Raw genomic sequence first — 26231 nt, 5'->3', positions numbered from 1 at the left:
ATTTAATATAAATTCGTCTTTAAGAAGTAGCCATCTTTACCATTTTTGGTAATATGCGAAGACATTAGTCAAACTTTCGAGTCTGTTGGTGATTTGTGTTAGGAGATAATGTTGTCTATCATAGATGGAAAATCAATTTCTAAACTTTAAGAAAAATATAATTATAATTTACTTTATAATTTTCAAATTAGCTTTAAAATATGAGCCTTCTGGCTCAACTGGTTGAACGCTGTGATCAATTATTGAATCAAATCTTCAACTTTAGTTTTCGTAAATATAACCTAATTTTTTTACAAATACGCAAAGAACAGTGTAATATAAAGGCAAGATATGTAAAATTTACACTAAATATATATGAAACTATAAAATATCTAAACAAATTATTTACTATATACTAAATTTTCATATAAGCCACATAATTACTTCAGAAGTGATTATATCTTACATCTTTCGAAATTCAAACTTATATTCTATTCATTCATATTTAGCATCGACCTAATGCTAGTTATGTGTTTTAAATTATTGTGTGCGCATTATTGATGAGTGTGTTTGCTTAAAAGTCTTCTGTAGGAGTACAACAAATAATAAGAGTTTCAATCTCAGCCTATCTATGATAAATCTAAACTTAAAACGAATTTACTAACACATTATTGCTAAGCTAAATATAACTAACAAAGTCATATTTGAAACATATTTATACACTCGGCAACCCAACGCAGCGCATGGCATGGCATAGCATCGCATAAGATGGTAATTCATAGAATAATACCGTATAGCCTGGTACCGAACAGCATAGGACCACATGGCATACTCGTAGTACAGCACCAGTTTCATGATTTGCTCGCTGCTCTACCGCTTGCGTTGCCACAATTTGCATACTTTTCATTAACAAGTCACTTCTTTCTACATTATCATATTTACAGTTATGCTTAGCCTAGGGTGTCTTCGCCTACAAGCTATGTATGTATGTATGTATGCATGTTGGAACGAGTATGCGCGTTTGTTTCTCTTTTTTAAGAGGACCTTAAAAATACTCGTAACTTTATGGCCTAAAGGGAGTTTTGCGACATCGTTTGCGGCCGTGTGGCAAGCGCGCTGCCGCAACTAACAGGCATTCAAGTGATTCGCGCCCAAAACAACGCCCGACGACATGTACCCCACGCCGCTATTGCCCACGACATGATGATGGTGATTTCCCGCCTGCTGTTGCTGTTGCTGTCGTTGCAGAGTGTGCTGATGCTGATGCTGGAGCCGCAATTGCTGGTGCTGCTGATGCGCATGGTGATTGTGGTTGTTCGCTGTCGCCGCTGCGTCCGCTGTTGTCGTTGTGCCGTTGACATCATTGCTCGTTGCTTTTGCGGCTGTTGAGGTCAAATTCACCAAGCCATTGCCGTCGGCAACAACCATTCCCACACCGACACTCACACCCACGCTGACACCGCTTACACCGCTCAGATTGGCGTTGACTTCGCTCTTCTTCAGCGTATTGGTAGCGGATGTCACAACGCCAGTGCTCTTGGTATTGTCAGTGCAATTGCCGCCACCGCCACTCGTGCCCAGTGGCGTAGTTGCCGTGGTGGCAGTGGCGCTGGTGCTCAGGCTGGTGCCGCTGATGTGTGCACTTATGCCGCTCGGTACACTCGAAATGGTCGTGGTAGCGCCGCCGGCTACCGAGGCGCGCACCAGCTCCTCGTTGGGTATGGAGAAGTGTCGATACGATATGTACTCGGGTGGCATGGCGGCTTGTCTTTTCGCATTCTCGATGCGTTGCTTCTTCAGTTTCACATAACTCAACACCGAAATCATGACAATGAACACAATGATGCCCAGACAACAGCCGACGATGAGACCGAGGCGCCGTGTTAATATCGAGTGTATGAAGCCGTTGCTGGAGAGCCCATTCTCGTCGGTCACCAGACTCGGTGTCGAGTCCAGTGTTTGCACGTCGGTACAAGTGGTGATGTGCGTATTTTTCAATACGTCCCGCAGCGCATGGTCCGTGACGACGGTGTTCTCGATTAACGCCTGTTGTTGTTGCGGCTCGGCTTGCGTAAATAATTGCTGTTGGTCGTGCGGCTGTTGATACGTGTGAAAATATTGTTGATAATATTCAGATTGCTGCTGCTGTTGTTGTTGCTGCTGCTGGTCGTAATAGTAGTGTTGCTGTTGTTGGCCGGCAATGTAGTTGCCGCCAATCGCGGCCGCCTCATCGCGTAACATTAGCACGGTGTCGTTAAAGTGTATCCTTTGCAGCGCATTCGCCGCCGGCTCGGACAACCAATTACCGGTGCCAATGACGCAGATGTGGTAACGCGTATTGGCGTTCAGCTTTGTTAATTTGGCCGAGTTCGCGGTGCCGTTGAGACGTTTGCCGCGCATCTATGGTGGATGCAAAGAAAAGTAATGATTGAATTGAGGATATTTAGGGAAACGATAAGGCAATATTGTTAGTAATATCTTAAGTAGTAATAGCAGTCTAAAAATTATATCGCTTCGCCAAGCCAAACCAAATTTCTAATAGAATATAAGAAATTCTGTCAGAGGCCAATCGAAATGTAAGCAAAGACATTATTTAATAGGACACGCAAATTTTTCTTATTTTTATTCTTATTAAATTATTCCTAACGATATGATTGTTCCCTTTCTATAAATTATAACAAAAAACTTCTCATACCATATGGAAGGGATTTCAAAGTTTGGTCGCATAGCTCAACTAACGGTTTCGAAATCTTTGCCTTGTACCAAATTTCAGTTAAATACACATGCAGAGACTGATATACAAAGGAAGCAACCTCATTTGACCCCTTCTGACCTAAAGATAATGACAACCAAATATTAATAATATCGGAAGTTTGTTCTTAGCTGATTAAGACTTAGCACAAGATATACCAAATAAATTGACCATATTGCCTAATAAGTTGACTATGCCTATTTAACTTCAACAAGAGCATGATATCAAATTTTCGGATACATTGGAAATGTTCGGCGAATATTATTGTGGTGCAGATATTTATAAATCACGGTATGAAAGGGTTAAGAGGACCCCTTTTTAAGAACGAATGTGGTCAAAACGGTGAACCACAAGTGATCTACAACTTTTTATACTAAAGCGAAGTTCGAAAAGGTTTCAATTCCGTTTCATAAATGTAACTGCAACATTGCAACTTTAAATTTAAAATGTAGGGCTGTGTCCCAAAGGGAATCACACGTAGACTTTAAAATATAGTCCTTTGTGTAGTCTGAACCCCCTCTATATTCGCTATTACGCGAGCATGCTCGAAAAAGTGAGATCCAAGATATATATTTCTTGATCTCGCAAAGGCGGGACATTCCAGAAGAAAGTGATGAGTCAATTCCACCTCATCCTCCTCCATGTAGCTTCTACTGCTAGCGTCCGCAAAGACTTTTAACCTTACAGCGTGGATCCCAATGGGACATGGCTAGTAAGAACCCCTACGACTAAGGAAAGGTAAGGCTTACTGAGGGCGAAAAGTTCGTTCGACCTACCGCCGTTTACCTTAGGCCAGAAGGATAACTGACCAACGCCTACCGAGCTCAGCCGAGCCCCATCTGTCCATTAGCAAACCGCAATAAGACAGCGGTGCTCCTACATGCTCCCATGCTTCTAATAGGGAGTCCGTCGATCCTGACCTTGCAAGCTCATCTTACAATTCGATTCCACAGTGGCCGGGAACCCAGACTAATCTAATTGAAAAGTAAAATGATGCCACCGACAGTGAGGATAGGCATTCCTTAACCAACCCTGAGCGCATGGTCAGTGACCTCAGAGCTAGTATCGCCGCTCTACTATCCGAGTGGATCGTCACCTCCCAAAAGGTTGTTGCGCTTCGAAGCAATATATACGTCACTGCCTTAATAGCAGCCACTTCCGCTTGAAAAACGCTGCAATAATCGGAAAAACTGAAACTAAATACGTACCATGCATATATTTTTGGGTTTAATTTAATCGCTAAGTGATGATTTGGTGTGTGTTTGCAAGGATTTTAGTGGTTATGTTTAAAGTTTTCTGAGATGCAAGGATATTTTTGTTTAAATGAACGTATCCGCACTGACTTTTATCCGGTATGAGAGAGATCACATCAGCATCATCAGAAGTATGTTTATATAACATATACGTCCTAAGCTGAAGTATGGCTTCCGTAGCTGCGGGCTCTGCAGTATTGATCTTGAGTATTTTCTTGTATTGTCCAATTTCAGGTTCATTAGGTTCGGAAATTATATTTCCTAAGGAAGGCTTTTCACTTGGTTGAAACTAAGAAACAAAACTGCAACAGTGGGAAAGCAACTCTAGGTCGAGTATACAAAAGGAAGTAATTTCTTTAGAAATATAACTTGTTTAATAAAAAGTATTGCATTTTCCGATTGTAAATGGACTGTTTGGAATTTGAATTTAGAATTAAGCAATATAATGGGACAAGTTCCCCAGTCGTAGATTTTTGTTAAGCTGCGTTTATTTGTCGGATCCATTATTTCCGCTTTCCAATGGTTCTTATTCACATAGAATAGAAAATGTTGACAAACATTTAGTACATACTATTGCCACAACAATCAAAAACTATCTTCAAAAATCAAACAGAATTCATTCATTTCATACCCATACTAAATATATCAGAAAAAATATAATAATCCGCTCTTAAAACCACACACAAATCGAGTTTAGCTGCTATTGCTGATGACATTAATTTGTGAAAGTTTAACACTCACCTCATCGTAATCGATGCCATCTGTGGTCGCGTAATATACAATTTCATAGCCCGTTAAACCCAAATGCTCACGACTCAACCACGAAACGACCACCGAATATGGCTGTATATCCTGTATGGCAATTTTCGGTATCAACGGTGCATCACAGAATTGCTGTGGCTCCATTTTGGCAAACACTTTGCCCCGCAAGTCCACTGGATGTTCGCACCTTAAGTAATTAATGCCATCACCGGTGCTCGTTTGTGACCATTTTCGATGATCGCGCAGCCATTCCCAAAGCTTTTGTGCATCACAGCTGCAATGCAGTGGATTTTCTATATAGTAAACCAATAATACAACAACAACAGAAAAACACCAATAACAATTAAGTGACATGTTGTGTTGTGAGCGAGTATATTCATTGGCATTGTTATTGACGTTGACATTGATGAGTTCCAACAGGTAATATGGCCAATACCAATGCGCGTGGTGTCAATTGGTGTAGTTGTAGTTGACATTTGAAGCGCACCGTTAGCCGGTGATACAGCGTAATTGTTGCATTTTTTATAGCCGTGTAACGAGTTGTCGTGAAAAGAGCCAGCAGGTTTCAGTTTGCCGCGAAATTCATCCAATTGTTGGTTGGTATCCAAGTGATGAGCAGAAGCCATTTCGAAAGAGAGGCAATAATAGAACAATACATTACTGTTAGTAAAGCGCTTATCACATATAAGTAATTAAAATTAAAGGAAATTGGGGAGAATAAAAAGAGATCTTAAAATCAAAATAGTGTCTTTATTGCCTTCTACTACTACTAAAAACTTTTTTTTTTCGAGTATAATTTTCATGTTAGAACTTCATTGGAAGGTTTCACATTGTCGCCTGGGAAAAAAACAGGTGTTAAAAAATGTTTCCCACAAATTTAGATGATGTCCTAAAATTGTACCCAATCCACACTTATCCAATAGAAGCCTCGTACTCGGCTCTCTAACATATATTTTCAGAAGCCTCTAAAATAAACATGAACTACTTCAGTGAAATAGAAGAACATTAGTTATTCTACTCACTAAATTGATTAACCAAATCTACATTTGATTCACTATATAGAGGTTATAAATAATTAAGATGACTTCAATCCAAATACGGACAGCAATTGCGGAGGAAATCTTTCTCCAGCAAGGGGCTTTGATTTAGAAATGTTTGGAATAAATGTAAAGATCATAACTAAGGCAAACGTCTTCATTAGAGAACAGTTGATTGACCAAAAGTCAATCGGACATTCGAACATTCTCAGAGGTTTTGACTCCATGTGGAAGATGTTAGGGACGCTTGAAAGATATGCGAAATCGAAAATTTATTATTCGAAGGTGAAGGTCACATATTCAACTAGAGCTTTCAATTAGCAATGATTCCGGTTGAAGATTTATGGGAACAGGTGACACCTCCCATAAAAACGAAGCTTTATGTAGACCCTCGAATTTTTTACAGACTAGTCGGAATTTAAAGAATTTGCTGGTTAGATCCAAAAAAAACTACGTATTCCCCTATTTAGTCGGTGAATTTACAGCAAAGAGATAAAAATTTCCCTAAACCCATTTTTAAATATTCAATAGTGAACTTTATAAGCAAAAAATCTCACCTTCCAACTTCAGTGTTTTTATGTTTGTCTCCAAAGGCTTGAGCGCCTCTATCGGCACCAGTTCGAAGTAGTTCTTACGAAGATCAAGCACGTTCAGTTTACGTAGGTACCGGAAGGCCTCATTCGATAGGACGGTCATGCGATTGCCCATTAGATACAATTCGACGAGACCATGCAAGTTTCGGAAGGTTTTCTTCGAAATGCGATCTAATTGATTGTAAGACAAATCAAATGTCTGCAACTGTGCTAGGTCGCTACTGAACTCTTCCAAATCCTTAAGAATATTATGTGAAATATTCAACAAGCGCAGTAATTTCAAGCCTTGCAAACGCTCTTTTGGCAACATTTCCAACTCGTTTATGCTGAGATCCAGCGTAAGTAGATTTGTGAGAGACTTAAAGGCGCCAGGTGAGATGCGTGTGATGCGATTATTTACTAAATGCAAATGCTGTAAAGCCTGGAAAGCTTCAAAGTCCTTGGAAGTCAGTATGGACAAGTTGGTTTGGCAGATGTAAAGCTCTTTAAGGTAGGGATAACGTTCCTCTTTGACAGTGTAAATTTTATTTATTGGATTGCCAGTGAGATTGAGCCACGAAAGACGTGGTATGGAGATGTCTGAGAGCGCAGAACTGGGGAGTTGCAGGAAGCGATTGCTCGACAAATCAACGCGTTGTAAGTTTATAGAGTGTCTTAAGAAATTCGCAGGTAATGATAGCAAAAGATTACCGCTGAGATCAATATTATCGAGTTGCGTCAGATTCACTGCGTTGAAACCGCTGAGCGAAGTGATTTTGTTGTCGTGCAAATTGAGTTGACGCAAATTCAGTGTACCGCTAAGCTTGAAGAAGTCAATAGAGGTCAGCTGATTGCGCGACAAATCCAAGGTCTCCAGCGTGCTCAAGTTATATAGCGCAATGTGTGGAAACTCGGAGAGTTGATTGTGGCACAGCTTCAACTCCTTAAACACATTGAGGCCGCTGAAGATATTCCGATTCATAACGGTGATGCGATTGTCACACAAATCTAACTTAACGAGGTTGGTATTCTTGGAGAAAATCTCGTCTGGTAGAACGTCGAGACTGCAATTGGACATCGTAAGCAATTGAAGTGAGCGCATCTTATTAAACATGCCGGCTGTTATGCCACCCACGCGTTCGCGACTGAAGTCATTGTGTGCGAGATAGAGAGTACGTAAACTTGGCACATCTAATTTGTGTATGTCGGAGGGATTCAATTGATTATCCTCCAAATTAAGCTCGTTCAGATTTTGCAGTGACTTGAAGGTGTGCAGTTCAATCTTACGCAGCGAAGTATTGCGCAGATTCAGAAATGTCAACGGTAGTTCTTCCATGAAAATATCCTTGGTTAATTGCACCAAAGGATTATTCGATAGATCGAGTACGCGTAGGTTCTTCAATTTATTAAAGCAATAACTCTCCAAAGCTTCAATGTAGTTTTGTGAGATACTTAGCTCTTCCAAACCCACGAGTGGTGCAAAGTACTCACGACGCACATGCTTCAGCCGATTGCCGCTTAAATCGAGAAACTTCAAATGCTTCAGTGTGCTGAAAGTATCCTTATCAATATCACGTATCAGATTGTTGCTGAGGTACAAGCGACCGAGCAGCTGCAGATCCACGAACATGCTTTTGTCTACACGGGTCAGCTGATTGTCGCGCAGCCACATGATCTGTATGCGCTCTTGCCGCCGAAATGTGCGCGCGTGTATCTTGTGCAGTTCATTCTCCTCCAGCTGTATGGACAGCAGCGAAGAGTTGGCTTTGTCGTTCGGGAAAATGTCTTCCAACACAGTCAGTTGGTTATCTTGCAAGTTGATGTGTTGCAAATTGGTTAGACTTTGAAAGGCGCCCGGTTCGATGTCCTCGATATTGTTCTTTTGTACATGTAGTTCCTGTAATGCTGGTAACGGTTCGAAGACGCCCTTGCGTATGCGCCGTATACGATTGTTATGTAAGCGCACTTCACGTAAAAATTCCAACTTACGAAACATGCCGATCTCGAGATCTTGTATTTGATTGTTGTCGAGCGATAGTGAGGTGAGTTTCTGACATTTATCGAAGAGCGTTACAGGCACTAACGGTATGAAGTTGGAACGCAAATATAAATGATCCAAATTCACTAGCGTACTAAACACATTTGGATCAATATGCGCTATGGCATTAGACTCCAAATAGATGACATCCACATTGGATGAGTTCGTAAATGCGTCAGCAGGCAACTCCAGTATATTATTTTCGGAGAGAAATACCTCACGCAATTGCGGTAAATTCGAGAAGACACCACTAATTGAGTGCACATGATTGTGACTGAGGTCCACAGTCTGCAAACGTTTGTTTTTATCGAAAATTTTGGCATCCAATGAAATGATGCGATTGTGTGACATATCGAGTGACATTAACTCCTTCAAACTCTTAAACGCATCGGGTTGCACCAGCTCAATTTGGTTCGCATACAACGAAAGTGTCTTCAGCTGTGGAAAGGCGCTAAAACAGTCATTCACAATCTCCGTAAATTGATTTGAACTCAAGTCCAGAAATATCAAAGATGGCAGCCGTAGCACCGTTGCTGCTGCCGAAGCATTATTTGTCGCGAGCGTTATGTCGCCATAGAATGTGGATATCTTGTTATTGGATAGACGCAACGTACGCAGATAATCCAGTTTACGTAAAGAGAGTAGCGGAAATGTGCGCAAAGCATTCTCTGACAAATCTATTTCTTGTATGGACTCCTCCAGCCCTACGAAAGCGTGCTCGGGTATCGCTTGCAGTTGATTGCCTTTCATGTTGAGCTTCGACAAACGCAGTCCATAGAAGCTATAGTCTTCGATGCGCACGATTTCATTGTAGTCAAAGTCTAATGCGCTCAATTTTTGCATGGCGTTGAGGGCGCGTGATGGTATCTGTAAAAGAAATAAAGGGAGACAAATGAGATAAGTTTTATTTTAAAGTTGAGCTTAATTATTTTTGTGAAATAATATGCAACTTGTACACAAAAGCTATGTAATATTTTCTTGCCAATTTTTCTAAATACCATAACGATCTCATCGAAAATCTCAGTCGTGAAAAGGGACATTTTCAATTTCCGACCTTTGAGAGGTTTTTGTCCACAGTAGTACACAGTACACCGCTAAAGCCATGTGTAAAGCGGTAGACCAGAAGTACACCAAACTCCTTCTGGCACTTGATATAAGGGACTGTAGGAGTTTGGTAGGAATACTCATTGGCCACTGTCTGGTGGCGGCAGATGCCTACAAAATGGGACTTACGGATGGAGATGACTGCAGGAAATGTCAAGAGCAAGGTGCAATAGAAACAATGAAAAATCTCTTGTGTACTTGCCCTGCATTATCAAGGCAACGTCTTCGCTACTTGGGGGCCTCACAATATGAGACTCTGGAAGAGGTATCGAAAGTGAAGCCACAAAAACTTTTAAAATTCGCGTCAAGCGCAGGCATCCTAAAGGATGACTACTCCTCGTGGACAATGTGACGGCACTCCATATGGTATCGCAAAGTACAAAACTGGTCTATGTGTGGCGTATTGGCCTACCAGTATAACCTAACCTAACCTGTATACAGTGTAAACTAGCCTAAGTTTTTATAGTCTGATTTTTCGAAAATGGATCTTTAAAAATGAAAAGGCTTATAGTAAAATCCTTTCGAACTGAGCCATCTCGAATCATATCTACAATAACGCTCTAAATTTATCCTCACTTACTCCACTCACTCGCCAATAATGGCAGTCATATTATTATTATTCTCCACAATAATTTCACAATGTAACTGTATTTAATACTGTAATATTCAATTAATTTTTTAACAAATTAATATTTAATTATTAATCAAATTCCAAAGGAGCAGTGAAAGCGCTGACAGTAAAAAGCTGTGTCAACTCTGCTCGTGGGCTTTATTGTTGACTTCCACCCTTGTGCCCTCAAATCGGGCACAAAAGTAAAACAAACAAAAATCCGCGTGTTTAAATAATGCATATGTGCTTTCGAGTGGTCATTTTGGGGTCCACACATGCATATTGATTGTCACTGTCGTGACTTACTCGTTGTTATTCAACAATTGAACACCTTTTATCGGCATTAAACTTTATTGACTCTCGGCTGTTATTTGTACATGTGTTGACTTTTATTTGTATTTACTTAACCGAGCCGAGTGTGACTTTTTCTGGTTTAATTAAAATTGCATGAAGATGCATGCCAATGCATATAATTCGAAATTCCGAAGTACCCAGGGGGAATTGTTATGATATAAGGGGTTATGTGAATGGTTTGGAATTATCACTGAATAGAGGCTATAGCATATGATTTTGAATCACACAAATCGCTTCCTCTTGATTTTTTATTTGAAGCTCTGCGTAGATGGTACGTCAACAGTTTTCTATTATATTCGCTATGCTTGTTGTTTGTAGAAGAATTAAACTGATATTATCTCTATTCCATTAGTATACCATTATACCAGTTGCCTTTTCGTTTCACTACAGCCAATGTTAATAAAACCATGCTATGACAAGCTTTTGGTGGCTTGCATCCTCTGAACCCTTGAATCGATCACTTTCTCTTTCATACACGAAATTCACACAGGGTACCCATATGCATAGGTAAATATGTTATATGTGTACATGTGGAATGCATTTTTGGCACAGTAACGGGTCAGGATTAACGAACGAAAACGAATTGAATGTAAATATTTCGGAAATCAACAAATGACCCTGTACATGTAAGCCCTTTGTTATCCATTCGAATGCATGCAATGGTGCAAGCTAAAGGCTGCCATAAATATACAAACATACTTGTTTACATGAACGCCCGATTTATAGCCACATCAAATTTGTAGAGCAACCATTTTACACATAGACGCCATTTTTTACAAATAGTAGGGTGTATTCTACATACATATGTATAGTTTTACGTTGATAGGAGCAACAGCTCTCTCTTGTTTACATAATGGTATACAGCTCAGAATATATCCAATATTTTAAAAAATTAATTTCAATATCATAAATCGTGACACATTGAAGAAATCATTCGAAATATTTTGAGATCAGAAACCATCCCTACATAAAACTTTTTGTAATTGAAGCAATTAAAATCGTCCAAATAAGCAGATCTGGAAGTAATATGGAAGGGTCCATGCTATTCAGAACTTAATGGTATTTGAGATCGTGATCAATGAAACTTATTTCGATGTTTTAATGCTGGATTAAAAGGTCGGAAATATAATTCACTTTTACAAGCATTATCACCAGTTACGCTTTATGTTATCTGACTGCTGTTTCCAAAGCATAGTTAATAACCACTCTTTGATAATATATGGGTACCAGAACTCCGTGATGTGGTGCAGGAAAGCTAAAGCTAAGCTTTAAATTTTGTTTCAGAAGTGAAGCCACAGATCATATATAGTATTTGTGTAAAGTTTTTTTTCACTATCTTCATTGGTTCCTTATGTATATATTTTAAAGTGAAGGAATAAGATGGAGTTCAAAATTGAGTTACATGGGTTGTGAACTGATTTCATTTTCCACACGTGTCATCAGTGTCAGTCAGTAGTTACTGAGATATGGTTTTTGACTCTTAAAAGGACGATGCCACGCCCATTTTCCATTTTGTAAAAACATCTCAGTGCAGCTTCCTTCAGCAATTTCTTCTATAAAATTTAGTGTTTCTGACATTTTTCGTTAGTGAGTTAAGCCACTTTTAGTAATTTTCAATCTAACATTTGTATGGGAGGTGGGCGTGGTTATTATTCGATTTCTTTAGTTTTTGGACTTTATAAGGAAATGGAAATAAAAGAAACGACTGCACAAATTTTGGTTTATCTAGCTTTATTGGTTTGCGAGCTATATACAAATAACCGAACTTCCCCAAAAAAATTACATCCCTTCTTAGTGCGATCCTTTGTTCCAAATTTTATTTTTATAACTTACATGTGTTACAAGGAACATGTGTTCCAAGTTTCATTAAGATATCTAAATTTTTACTCAAGTTATCCGTTGCACGGACGGACAGACGACGGATGGACAGACAGACATTCGGATTTTGACTCGTCTCGTCAACCTGATCATTTTGATATATATAACCCTATATCTAACTCGTTTAGTTTTATGACTTACAAACAACCGTTATGTGAACAAAACTACAATACTCTCTTAGCAACTTTTGTTGCGAGAGTATAAAAATAATGTTCTGGTGTGCCGCAATTTATTAAGGCATGTCCTTCTTGGAGAGTTGAGAATACAACGACACTTCTGCAACAATTTATGGTTGCCCATCAACGTCAATTGAACGGATTGTTTAAAAATTAGCTGACGAATTTAGTACGTCATTCATGACGACAGCTTTAAATTAAAGCAGCATAACAGCTAGTTATACATTTTACAGTTAGTTCATACAATTTATTGCGTCCAAACTTAAAGTGTAGTATGCAATAAACTAACAACAGTTATTCACTTTAACGTCACTTAAGCTGCGTACGTGTTTATGTCCGCGTATGTGAGAGATATGAACTGCCACATGGACTTGTTTACAGGTGCTCAGACTACAAGCCACACACGTACATGAACATATGTCTACCTGCAACAAGCTACAAGCATGCAACACGAGCGAATGGTATTCCACACATTGCACGGACTTCCACCCTACTGTTGTTGTACATGTAACGGATACTCGCTGTTGCTTGTACGAGCTCAATGTTGCACAGCGGAAGTGCAGCTGCGCGCTCTGCCATGCATACAGGTTGCATGCGTGTGGGTGGTAGCAATTTACTGCGATTTAATGCAATGACATTTAAATTTATTGCCACTGATTCAAAATTTATTGTTTTGTCCGCGAAATGGTGTCAATTGAAAAAGAAATAGTAATGGTCCACTCGCTCTGAATCAGTACGCCAACTGAAAGCCACTCGCATGTGAGGCAACAATGTGCCACATTCGGTTGTTTACAGTAGATTCAGAATGTTTTGTCAACACATGGTTGTAAATGGCGAAAATATGTTCGTAAATGGTGGGGAAATAAATATGAATAATTTTAAAGGAATATGGTGTGATCATATTATGACGAAAACGGGTTTCTCATTTATCAATATATGTATATTAGACATCTAGAAAAGTGGGAATAGGCATATTTTATAACATATATGGAGATAATTCCATCCTTTCTAGAAATTCAACAGAGGTTCTTTAATATTTTTAATAGTAGGCATATCGAAGCTGACACAAGCTGTAAAGATTCATTATATAGAAGACCGTACTTATTTTTGCTAAGATATCTCTCATGTTAACCGATATAAATGGTAATACTGGTCTTCCAGTATTTTTAAAATTCTTATATACGGTATATGGGAGCTAGGGCAAATATAGACCCAACCTATTGTTTTAGTACAGGACTTATTATTATAAGGAAAATAGTCGATCTTATTTCTAAAATTTAAAAAAATTTAGTCCGATTTTGACAATTTTTAGTCTGAGCTAATTCACACCTTCGATATCTTCAATGGTTTTTAATTTATTTATAATAATGTAGACAAAACGGATTGAATTCAAAATTGTATTATATGGAAAGAAGGCGTGATCGTTAACTGATTTTAACCAAACCAAAATTAAATAACTAAAGTATAGGTCAATTTGGTTGATATAAATTTAGTAGTTTGCGATATATATATAATTGATTTCTTCACAAACACTCTATATTTCTTCACTTTTATTTATTTCGATATTTTTACAATATACAGCTATAAAAATCGAGAGACGCGAGCTCGGGCTGTTAACCTCTGAGAAGTTTTTTGACTCTGCTTTTCTTCTTTTTCTTCGTCCTTGTCTTTTTCAGCGGCTTGCATGGTTTGAAGCCATCGGTACGTTTGAGACCTAGACAAGCTAGATTGCCAACGGCTCTCAGTTCTGAAAGGTTATAAAATTTTGTAAATTTTTATAAAGTAACTCAAGTAAATTCACATACGATTATTCGGCGCACGAAGACAGTTTTCCTTTCGTGCTTCGCAGTTCGTTAGCAATCGACATTGCTTGCCGACCTTTTGACAGCGGTTCACCTTATCGTTGTCACATTTTATAGCCAGGCAATTCTTGCCGGTGGTACAACGTGCGCTGCCAGTGGCACCCTTGATGAGAGAGCAACGCTCAATTTTCGATCTGCTCAGCACTATGTGTAGAAGGATTTAGTTGCTATTATACAACTACTGCATTCAATATTGAGCCGTAACACTTACATGGTATATTTTGTCGCCAGCGCGCACAATTCATTTCATTTAGTGTACATTCTTTAATCTTAAGACATTGCTCTGGGTCCTTTTGTACAATGCAAACCGATGTGCTCGGCACATTAATTCGACACTCACCGGGGCAATTACTTGGCGTCTGAGCATTCGCAGTAAAGAAAAGGCCTTTAAAGAGGATATTATTCAAATAATAATATATAAGATTAGGCTAAATAAGATTTGACTCACCTAGTATAAAAATATATCTACTCATCTCGAGTTTTTCATTTACACAGAAGTGTGGATACTTTTCAATAAACGTACAAGAATGACACAAGCCACTATATATCTAAAAACCTTTTCTACCCATCCCTATACATAGGTGTCTTCAATATTTATAGATATTTATTATAATTAAAACAAAGCTTAATGAATTGCTTTTAATTTCTTTAGAAAATTATGTCTTTACGGAAGTAATTTGCCTTTTTTTTGCAGATGGTCTTTCAAGCCATTGGGTGTTTAACAATCAGTGTCTGTAAATATTTACATACAACACAAAACTCTTTTAATAAGCTTTTATACATTTCGTCCGTAAATTGGCCCAATTCTTAAGAGTTCAACGCTCCTCGTATCTGTTTTACAAGAAAAGACTGATGAATGAGGACTGAAATTAAGACTAAAAGAAAAAACAGAGATGCTCGTAAATGTAAGCAACTAAGTTATACCAATGAAGAGCAGAAAAAACGACAAGTTGGAGAGTGACGAATCGAAGAAGCTACTGACATAACTCAAAACTGCTCACACATTCAAAATCAATAATTCCTATTCAAATAAGGGTACGATCTGCCTAAGGGACCTTACACGTTTAATAGCTATCTTCTGTACATTTACCTGTCGGCTGGTCAATAGAACAAACCGTTCGTATAAAATAGAATACCATAATGAGATAGTGGTCTCATAGAAAACGGTTAAATCACTTTAATGAACATGCCTTCATATAAAGATGTAGAGGAGAGTTGACCAGAGTTCAAATATAGTGAGAAAATGGCAGAAATAGCAGTATTTCAGTTTCAACGAATGGTTTGATTGCGCATGTAGAAAGTAGTTGAGAAGTAGCTTAGAAGTATTAAAGAATTTACGGTTAAAAAAATAAATTAGATTTTGAATGCCGTAATTAAAGAATAGAAGAATTCTTAAAGTTAGAATTGAAATAATAAATTAATAATTTATAATTTATAATGAAATTTAAAGAAATTTTTAAGAGAAAGAGTCAAGTCAACATTTTATACTCTCGCAGTTTATTTATTTAACTTAATTAATATTATATAATACACAATTTGACCCACATATTCGTCATATATATTGTATAAAGTCCATTGAAAGTTTGAAACCATAATAATAGGTTAGAAGCACCGAGGTCCCCGTGTTCGATAAATGGGGCCTAAAAAACCTATGGTCCGATTTCGGCGATTTTTAGATGGGGCTGCTACACTATAAACATAGTATTTGTGCAAAGTTCTGCACCGATATCTTCACTAGTGCTTATTTTATATATTGTAATGTAAACGATTCAGATCGAATATATAGGAAGTAGGCGTGGTTGTGAAGCGATTTGGCCTATTTTCACAACATATCATTGGAATGTAAGGAAACTATTATAAACAAAGTTTCAAAGGTTTTTGACCCATATTTGGGTGACGCCACGCCCATTTTCCATTTTGTAAAAAAATCTGAGTGCAGCTTCTATCTGCCATTTCTTATGTGAAATTTAGTGTTTCTGACGTTTTTCGTTAGTGAGTTAACCCACTTTTAGTAATTTTCAACATAACCTTTGTATGGGAGGTGGGCGTGGTTATTATCCGATTTCTTTAATTTTTGGACTGTATTAAGAAATGGATAAAAAACGACTGCAGAAAGTTTGGTTTATATAGCTCTATTGATTTGCGAGATATGCACAAAAAACCTATTTGCCACGCCCACTTCCCCAAATATGCCTCTTCATAGTGCGATCCTTCATACCAAATTTTATTTCCATAGCTTAATTTATGGCTTAGTTATGGCACTTTATGTGTTTTCGGTTTTCGCCATTTTGTGGGCGTGGTTACTCTCCAAGTAAAAGAGAAATAATGAAACCTGCTAATGTTTGAGACGATTTCTGAGAAGAAAATGTTTGAAGGAAACCATGTTCACCCTAACAGTATTTTGAATCTCCATTTGCTGCTTATACGTAAGCGATCAGGTAACCTATCGAAGCACATATCTTTACCTTTAGTGTAGATCCAAAATGACTCCGTTTTACAATACAGCAACTGTGTTGGAACTTTACGACGAATGTCTCATATCTAAACAGGTACGTGTGTCGTTGGATAAGTGAGTCTGAAAGTTAAAATTTACTGTTTCTGAGTTTTGTGAAACTGGAGTTTAATTTCCAGTTAAATAATTGTACACAAAACTTAATTAGAGCCAAACACATGTGTTTTATTTGAAATTATATTTTTTTGAATTTATTTAAACAGATTTTACAATTCTTATAAGAGATTTTGAAAGACTTTCTTAATTAGTTATACGGTTCCAAAAAAATGCCACGCTTCGTTGTTCAACACTCATTTCCTTATAAGTTCTTGCAGTTAACTGGACGTTGTCCTACCTTGAGCCTGCAGCATCCCTTCAGGTTAGTAATGACCCAATCTATATTGAGTAATAAGAAAGATTATGATTAATGCAAAATATGATTGTAAGCAGATATATCTGTTGGTACTTACTGTTACGAGGCTTTGATTGGCAATTGAGGTTACGCAAAGCGCATTTGTTGGCCACGCGACGACACAATTTGCCATTTCGGCTACGCACGCACAATGATGGACCGGCGGTGGTACACCTTTCAGGCTTGCGCGGGCATGTTGGTGGTGCTGCAGTAGTTACAGCTCTTGCCGGTCTAGGTCCTCGAGTACTGGTTGGTCGTCTGGTTGGTGGTGTTGGTCTAGTGGGTCGTGTTGGTCGCCAAGTTGGTGGTGTTGGTCTTCTCGTGGGTGGTGTTGGTCTTCTAGTAGGTGGCGTTGGTCTTCTAGTAGGTGGCGTTGGTCTTCTAGTAGGTGGCGTTGGTCGTCTAGTGGGTGGCGTTGGTCGTCTTGTTGGTGGCGGTGGTCTAGTGGGTCGTGTTGGTCGCCAAGTGGGTGGTGTTGGTCTTCTAGTTGGAGGCGTTGGTCGTCTAGTGGGTGGTGTTGGCCGTCTAGTGGGTGGCGGTGGTCTTGTGGGTCGAGTTGGTCGTGTTGGTCGTCTAGTGGGCCATGGACCTATGGTTTGGACACTTGGATCAGGCTGAGCTTGAGCCATCATTATTAGGACGGTTAATAGCGTAGCTCCGAAAACTGAAATTAGTTTTATATTAACCAGATATCTAATAAAATGGATGTTAAACTTACGGAGCGTAAATAAATTCCTGGGCATGTCTCTTCCGATTCTTTACAAAGTGCTTGCTTTGTTTGACTGTGAGCGTGGAACTCAACTGATGCCTGCTCAACGGTTTCAACCAAGTTATATACTTGAACCGAACTCAGGAAACAAATGATTTTCACTTTAACAAGTGTTTAATTATTTACTATTAAGTCAATGTATTTGTTGAATGGACTGTCTGGCTGAAAGTTATTTTTGTTACTCAATTGTGGAACCAGACAGCGCATATTTCTTAATATATATTTTTATTATTTTTTATTGTTGCAGGTTACAATAAAAATGTATTTCAACATAGTGGGAATCAAGGCAAGTGCAACCATATACCATACGTAACATTTTTTAATGTTCATAAGTTTGTACGACTTAATTTTAAGGAGTTATACAGTTAGAAGCCAGGTTCAAGACCATGTTCTAAGGATTGGTAGTTCATAAGTTTGTTTTAAGGTGAACCATTTGTTGTTGAAGACGATGAAATAGACAGAATCATAATCGATCGTAAAATCGAAAAACTTCGGTTAGCTTTTGTTTATACAGTATATAACAGTCATCAATAATTAAAATACTCTACGTAAAATTGTAGACCAAGGACTCTAAAATTATTATTTTATTTATTATCTGAATATTCAAAAAGTAGAAAATTGGAGGAAGAATTTAAGCACTTTAATGTGAATAGACGCATCACTTCAATTTTTGGAGTAGATTTTAGGTTATTTGATTACTTTTAATAATTCGAACACCAGACGGTATTAAATTATTAACTATAATATATTTTATAATGTGTTGACAGCTTTTTTTTGTTTATTGTTTAAGGTAGTTACAATACCATTTGGAATCGAAATTCAAAATTTTTAAAACTCTCAAAATAAAATACTCCTAAGTCTTTTCATGATAATTTTATCAGGTTTGAGAACAGGAAACAGTTGGTTGGGAGCAAAATCCGGAAAATAAGTAATCGCTTTAATCCATTAAAAATGGTGTCATTATGAGCTCTAGCGGAATCCCATCGCTTACCCATTCTTTCAGGAACAATAAATTAATAAAATGAAACAGCAGAAAAGTAAAATACTGATTACAAATGGGATATAGTACATATATTTGAGACTAATTCATATTTTGAGAAACGAATCGATCGCGTAGGTATTACTGTATAAGTCTTATGGAACGTCGGAAAAGGTACGAACTTCTTGAAAAATTACCATTTTTGGAGTCATTAGAAACTACCTTATACGGATCTTTAGAAGAAGTTATTACTATTACTGTAGTTATTTTCTAAGATCGACAGACAGCAGTGCTGAACATTTATTACAATAAAATGCTCAGTTTATTTCAATTATTCCTTTGACCCAAATCTTTTGCGCTGTTTTTTTGAAAATAAAATAGAATTCTCTTTTAGCTGCGAAAGAATCGAAATTTGTGAATTTGTTCATGTATTCCACACAAATTTTACAAAATAGATAGTATATTCAGAGGTGATCCAAAATTAGTATTATTGGATTCACATGAAATGCAAAGAAAAAATTTTGTGGGAATGTCAAAATTTAAAAACTTTCGAGGAGGCGTTACCGTTACACAAACGAGGAAGGACACCTTCGAACATTCGATTCAGAGGTGTATTCATTTCATAGCGCTAATAACCAAATTTCTTTGACTGTCCATTTTCGTCGGACATTTGCGAAATATACACTGCAAACCGAGGAAACTCTTCCATACTATTTGTGCAACTTTTCACGTGTTCCTGCATAAACAATAAATTCGACCACAGCTTTAAGAATACAATATTTTTAAAGAATTATAATATAATTATGTTTTTATTAGATCAGTAATAATTTTTAGGCTCCAAAGTTGTTCTCTAAACTATACATTTTGCTGCTCTCGCGCCAACTTTGAGCTTACCACAACACTGCTGTGGCGTGATAATCCAATCTGCATATAGAAATCGAAATAATTAATTATAAAATTAAAATCTTTTAATTTCGACTTCCACTCGATTTGCACTTACTATTACGTGGTTTCGATCGACAATTGAGCTTTCCCAAAGTGCACCTATTGGCTACTCGACGACACAATTTGCCACTTCGACTACGCACACATAGAGATGGACCGGTGGTGCTACATTTTGGTGTCTTAGAACATGGACGAGGTTTGGGCCGTTTTGCCGATCTAGGTTTTCTAGTTGCAAACGTTGGTATACTTGGTCTCCTTGTTGGTCTCTTGGTCGGTGAAATTGGTCTCCTTGTTGGTCTATTGGTCGGCGGACTAGGTCTTCTTGTCGGTGGATTTGGTCTCCATGTTGGTATACTTGGTCTCTTGGTCGGCGGACTTGGCCGCTTAGTCGGTATACTCGGCCTTCTCGTTGGCAGCAGTACATTTACTCCCACATTGGGCTGAGCAAGAGTTATCATAAATATGGCTACAAAAAAAGTAGCGCCAAAAACTGAAATATAAATGTTAGGCTAAGAAAGGATTTTATATATGGAAAATGGACTTACGTAGTGTAAATAAATTTCTGGGCATGGTGCTGGAAATATCGCGTCTGGAATATTGATGCTCAACTCATGGTTACTCGTAATTGCTGAGGTAGTTTTATAGTACGAACTTGTATTTTTTCTTTACTTAAAAATCGTTACACTTTTCTTTACTATAGTTGAAGAGGTATTGTCTGTGCAACGGATATTGTTTTTAATTCTTACAATTGTATTATATTATTCTCTCAGTTGAAATATTACCTGTATGTATATACTATATACAATTACAACAGACATACCGGTTCGAAAACAACCTTAGTATTGATTGTTATTATCTGTTATTATAATTTAATAAAAAGATTATTACGGCGCCACAATTCTTGCAGTTGTTTTGTTCGGCCACTTAGTTTAACCACTTATTAAGAATACCTACTGTAATTGATAAACTTCTTAAAAAATTTATTCCACTAAACAATACTTTAACTCTAGTGGTAATTATACAAATTTCTTTATTATTTTTGTTATGTTATTGTTGTTATGCTAGTAAAATAGTGTTATATTCTAAAATATGTTGCAGAACACTTCTTAGACTTTAAAGCTCCTCAATAACAATGTTTCAACCCAGCTAATCTTACTGGGTCTACTTGGCTGGTTTTGTAGGCGGAGTTGGATCTTGTCGAGCTGGTCTTGGATGAGGAGCATTTCCTTGAAATGCCGGCCGCGGTATCGGCAGTGATCCTTGTCTTATATGACGCAGTAATACCTGATTATTTGTGGCAAAAAGTTCACGCTCAGCACAATGTGTTTGTGGCAACAATGTCATGAAAGTAAAAGTGGTCAGCATTACTAGAATATCTGACGAAAGTAAAATATATCGTAAATTATTTATTTCGTACTTACTACAGAGCAAAATATGTTTATAAAACATGGCGCAAACCGTAGCGAAGTCTTTTCAAATTAGAATCAATTTTTATACTGAGTAAGGAACTCGAATAAAATATTTACAGCTCATTGCTGCTATTTGTATACGAAAATGGACGGTAATAATGTGAAATTATGATGAGTCTAAAAAAAATATTGCTTTCAAGTGACACACATTCGGAAACGTGCGACCTAATATTTGATGAATGAAGAGAAAACCAACTTTATATTTTTATTACACGTTTTAAACCCAGACTCTACATTATTGATGTCATATTTCACTTTTTTAACACTATGGTTTTTCTCTTTTTCTCAGAATAAGCTTTACAGATTGGCGAAGATCATGGACCCTATTTAGAAGCTGATCCCGAGATGATCATCGAATCATCTTGTTTAATGGTTGCTTCCTTGAGCGGCAGGATGAAAAGTCTATCCAGTCCAGTAGCAGTTTTACCATGAATCTGGAACCAATACGTATTTCTTTAAATTAGTTAATCGACAACAATTTCAGTCAATAACTCCTCTCGCGGTACAGCTCATAAGAAATAATTTTATATGGAGATATACACCGCAGAGAGAGAAAGTTCTTTCAGACCATTTGTTCAACTTTTCAAGTATTCATACAATATATATACTATATCTAATCATTCTATATAATCTAAAGAACACAGAATTATTTTATATACATTTATTTGTTTTATTTATTAGTTATTTAAATGTCATAGTTTTAAAGACTGCAAAAGTAGGAATACCATTCTAATACGCTTCTTCCTTAACCTCTACATTTTGCTGCTTTCCCGCCAACTTTGAGGTTACCACAATGCTTCGACTGTGTAATAAACCAATCTGTAAAAAGCAATAGAAATAATTAGTTAAGACAAATTTTAATTCGGACTTCGGATCGATCTTTACTTACTGTTGCGTGACTGCGACTGACAATTGAGCTTTCGCAAAGAGCACTGATTGGCCACACGTCGACACATTTTTTTATTTCGACTACGCACACAAATAGATGGTCCAGCTAGGGAACATTTTAATATGCCACCGCACGGGCGTGGTATTGGCCGTCTTACCCGCCTAGGTTTTCTAGTTGGGGACAAAGTTACTGTCCATGTTGGTGGACTCGGTCGTCTCGTAATTGGTCTCTCAGTAGGTAGACTTGGTTTTCGTGTTGGTCTCTTGGTGGGTGGTGTTGGTCTCTTGGTTGGTGGTCTTGGTCTCTTAGTCGGCGGTCTGGGTCCCTTAGTTGGCGGTATTGGTCTTCTCGTTGGTAAACTTGGTCTTATCGTTGGTATAATTGGTCTCTTAGTTGGTAGACTCGGTATGCTTGTTGTTAGTCGTAAATTTAAGGACTGCGATACAGCCACTACATGCATCTGAGCATGAGTTATCATAAATATAGTGACTAATAGAGTAGCGCCAAAAACTAAAATACGAATGTTAAACTGAGAAAGTATTATAAAACGAAAAGGAAGAACTTACGGAGTGTAAATAAATTTCTAGACATAGTGGTGATTATATCTTGATTCGAAGGTTAAAGCGGAACTGATAACTGATCGTAGGTTCGGTGGTAGTTTTATACTTTTTATTTATCTTTGTTCTATACTGAAGAAACTTAACACGTGGGAGAAGACCCTTTAAAGAATTTGTCTTGCAGAATATATAATATTAATAATATTGTTTATAAATCATTGTTTGTTTTATTTAAATTTTATTATCCAGGTTCAAAACAAAAACAATAATAATTATGGTATTAATAGCTATATGTTTTGTAATGTAATGTTTATACAAGTGGTTTGTTGTTCCACAATTTTACGAGTAAATAAGGCTTCACTTTGGCCACTTATTTGATATTGAATTACATATTAATATTCGATAAACTTTACTAAGACAAAAGTTATAGAACTTTTTGTCCTTGACAAAATATCACAGTTTTTAATGCTTACGTCTCGACCTGCGAACCTCTTTGTTTCTAATTAGTTTATTTTGATTGCCATTAGTAAGAAATAACGTTCTGTGTTCTAAAATATAATGATAAACTATGTTTAGATAGCTAGATATTTTAATTTTGCTTAGAGCTTACCACCGCTCAAAAGCAATGTTTTGAACCAGAAAAGTGGTCATCATAACTAGAATATCTATTTAATACTTACTACAGAGCAAATTATTTTTATAAAACATTACGCAAGACCGTAATGAAGTGTTTTCAAATTGGAATATATCTTTGTACTGAGAAAGGAGCTCGACTAAAATATTTCCCGTTTATTGCTGCTACGAAAATGTGAAGAAAATAGTATAATATAGTAATGAGTCTCAGACGATTATATTGTTTGTGTATTTAAGTTACAGACAGTCGGTCGAATATTTGATTTGGTAAAGGGGAAATGGACTTTTTATTATTAATATTACAAATGGAACGGAATATTAAAAATAATTTTCTTTTCTCTTCATTCATACTATGATATTAGGGAAATATTTTTTATCGCATATTTTTCTTTTTATGCTGTTGGGATCCAATGCTGCTTCCAACCATAGGTTGTTTATATGGTTTCGAACTCCAATCTTGCAATAAAAAAATAGCATAGAGCAACACTCCTTAATGCCTAACATATTGGAACTTTCATAGCTGTTTCTTTAAGTGGTAGTTTTATTCTCAATCTAGAACTAAGTTGTATTCCTCTTAATCAATGAAAGTAATTATAATTTCCATTAATCACTGTTGTCTCTGTGCAGCTTAAAGAACTACAGAACAGAGAAAGTCTTATATATTAAGACTCCAGGGCCACAAATACAACAATATTTTTTTAGATTTTAAATTTATTTATTGTTTTTATTAGTTGTGTAAATGATAGGTATAAATCATAAATGCTCGCTATACTTTACATTTTGCTGCACTCCCGCCACCTTTGAACTTATCACAATGCCACTGTTTCGTGATAATATATTTAATACGGCGACGACAAGGATTTTTTTATTTCGGTTACGCACGCACAGTAGTGGACCAGCGTGGTGGAGTTGGTCTCCTTGTGGGTGGAGTTGGTCTTCTTGTGGGTGGGGTTGGTCTTCCTGTAGGTGGAGTTGGTCTTCTTGTGGGTGGAGTTCGTCTTGTTTGCGGGCTTGGTCGCCTTGTTGGTTTCTTGGTTGGTGGCCTGGGTCTCTTGGTCGGTGGCCTTGGTTTCTTGGTCGGTGGTCTGGGTCTCTTAGTTGGTGGCCTGGGTCTCTTAGTCGGTGGTCTGGGTCTCTTAGTTGGTCTTCTTGTGGGTGGACTTGGTTTCCTTGTGGGTGAAGTTGGTCTCTTAGTCGGTAGTCTCGGCCTGCTTGTTGTTAGCCGTACACTTACGAGCGCAGCTACAGGCTCATCGGGCTGAGCATGAGTTGTCATAAATATAGCGACTAACACAGTAACGCCAAAAACTAAAATTCAAATGATGATTCAACAAAATGATTCAAACATTTAATACTTGTTAAAAAGAAGAACTTACGGAGTGTAAATAAATTTCTAGGCATAATGCTGGTAATATCGCGAATGGAATGTTGACGCTGAACTGATATCTGAACGTAAGTTCGGTGGTGATTTTATACTTTGGACGTTTCTTTGTACTTTACAAAAATATATTTGTGAATAAAGCTCCTTATATAGTCTTGCAGATATATGTTTTTCTTTACAATGATTAAAAAACGGGTTTGGTGTAAATATTATTGTTTTTAAATTATTGGTTGGTTATTATTATATTACAAACATTAATAATGAATCATTATCAAGTAATAATAGCTACAGATTTGTAAAGCGCCAACATATTATGTTGTTCCACAATTTCACAAGTAAAGAAGCCTTTACTTTAAGCAATTGTTTGGTAAACTTTATTAAAACAAAAGTTTTTTTTACAATTGTATCTAGTATATATAGTATATAATGATTAAATACTAACAACAATTCAATTCTAATAAGTTAAAAAAATAATTAAATGCTAAATGTTAGAGAAATTCATTTGAGGCGACTGTTACTTGCTAAATCTGAAGGCCTCTTACGTTTCAGTCGGTTTTCTCGTTCAACAGTTCCGATGAGTCTGGATGACTCTTAATTTATATGCTGACTAAGCCATAATTTAGTTCTGTTTTTTCCAGACTGGATAAGGAAGCGAAGCGTATGGGTCAAACAAACAGTCAGCGCATTCGCGTTTTGGCTCCCACCTGGCTTCGCTTGGAATAACCAATTGGCGCCAAACTGCCAGAAGGCGGGATACGTGGCGCGCTGTTTTGGACTCGGATATAACCGCGTAAGCGGTGTCTACGCCAGTCAAGAAGAAGAAGAAGCCTCATTTCATGAGACTTTGCAAGTTTGGTTTTTTCGTTTACTACTGAATTCACACCAAGATCACGGTGAAGCTCAGCAGATCAAACATACCAAGTAGCGTTAACTATACTTCGTATTACCTTATTTTGGAAGCACTGAATGCAGGCAAAACAGCTTTGACTTGAGCAACCTTATAGTTGAGCTCCATAGGCCCAAATTGGCTTTAGTACTTGATTATATATAAACAACTTGTTTCCGATTGAAAACGTGGATCTCCTACCGACCCCTTTTTTCTTGACATGATCTATCCACCGAAGCTTAGCATCTAGGGTGATTCCTAGGTACTTAGCACTATTGTGATGTGGTATATTTGTATAAATGGGATGGTACGATGTTTTTTTTTTTAATAAAGTCTACGTGCATTGATATGGAATCGTTTAATTTAATGCACCACTTGGAAGCCATCTCCAGTCGATGGGAAGAAAGTTATAGAACTTTTTGCAGTTTGATAACAAAACGTTA

At 37.4% G+C, this 26231-nt stretch overlaps 5 protein-coding genes across 8 annotated transcripts in view; all 5 read right to left on the bottom strand.

Moving 5' to 3' along the window:
- Positions 1 to 260: 260 nt before the first annotated feature.
- Positions 261 to 26231, bottom strand: part of LOC105215500 (uncharacterized) — a 465848-nt gene continuing 439877 nt past the window's right edge. For all 3 annotated transcript variants that reach the window (XM_054230743.1, XM_054230744.1, XM_011189445.3), the window contains 3 exons: positions 6341 to 9260; positions 4726 to 5039; positions 261 to 2379 (listed from right to left, as the gene is read on the bottom strand). In XM_054230743.1, coding sequence (XP_054086718.1) covers positions 1105 to 2379; positions 4726 to 5039; positions 6341 to 9260 — 4509 coding nt within the window. In that variant the 3' untranslated portion in view covers positions 261 to 1104. The remainder of the gene's footprint in view (positions 2380 to 4725; positions 5040 to 6340; positions 9261 to 26231) is intronic.
- Positions 14049 to 14982, bottom strand: LOC105215499 (uncharacterized). Its single transcript, XM_011189444.2, has 4 exons — positions 14826 to 14982; positions 14589 to 14762; positions 14321 to 14521; positions 14049 to 14262 (listed from the first exon to the last, which is right to left on the bottom strand). Exons 1-4 carry the CDS (start codon positions 14848 to 14850, stop codon positions 14129 to 14131), a joined length of 534 nt encoding a protein of 177 aa, XP_011187746.2. The 5' UTR covers positions 14851 to 14982; the 3' UTR covers positions 14049 to 14128.
- On the bottom strand, positions 17053 to 18158 carry LOC105215497 (uncharacterized). Its single transcript, XM_011189443.3, has 3 exons — positions 17999 to 18158; positions 17339 to 17944; positions 17053 to 17264 (listed from the first exon to the last, which is right to left on the bottom strand). The coding sequence occupies exons 1-3, from the start codon at positions 18021 to 18023 to the stop codon at positions 17188 to 17190; spliced, it is 708 nt and encodes a 235-aa protein (XP_011187745.2). The 5' UTR covers positions 18024 to 18158; the 3' UTR covers positions 17053 to 17187.
- Positions 19808 to 20672, bottom strand: LOC128919760 (zonadhesin-like). The gene is made up of 3 exons (XM_054230766.1): positions 20519 to 20672; positions 20029 to 20463; positions 19808 to 19952 (listed from the first exon to the last, which is right to left on the bottom strand). Exons 1-3 carry the CDS (start codon positions 20541 to 20543, stop codon positions 19879 to 19881), a joined length of 534 nt encoding a protein of 177 aa, XP_054086741.1. The 5' UTR covers positions 20544 to 20672; the 3' UTR covers positions 19808 to 19878.
- LOC105215496 (zonadhesin-like) lies at positions 22089 to 25041 on the bottom strand. 2 transcript variants are annotated; one of them, XM_054230764.1, is made up of 4 exons: positions 24898 to 25041; positions 24678 to 24829; positions 22332 to 22644; positions 22089 to 22261 (listed from the first exon to the last, which is right to left on the bottom strand). In XM_054230764.1, exons 1-4 carry the CDS (start codon positions 24920 to 24922, stop codon positions 22188 to 22190), a joined length of 564 nt encoding a protein of 187 aa, XP_054086739.1. In that variant the 5' UTR covers positions 24923 to 25041; the 3' UTR covers positions 22089 to 22187. The 2 variants fall into 2 exon arrangements, with proteins under 2 accessions (XP_054086739.1, XP_054086738.1); XM_054230763.1 differs by lacking the exons at positions 24678 to 24829; positions 24898 to 25041 and adding an exon at positions 22898 to 23043 and having other exon boundaries at positions 22332 to 22841.

This window comes from Zeugodacus cucurbitae, chromosome 5 (genome assembly GCF_028554725.1).
Source record: "Zeugodacus cucurbitae isolate PBARC_wt_2022May chromosome 5, idZeuCucr1.2, whole genome shotgun sequence".
Taxonomy (NCBI): domain Eukaryota; kingdom Metazoa; phylum Arthropoda; class Insecta; order Diptera; family Tephritidae; genus Zeugodacus; species Zeugodacus cucurbitae.
Note: the sequence above shows the minus strand (reverse complement) of the source record. Positions and strands in the feature narration are given on the sequence as shown.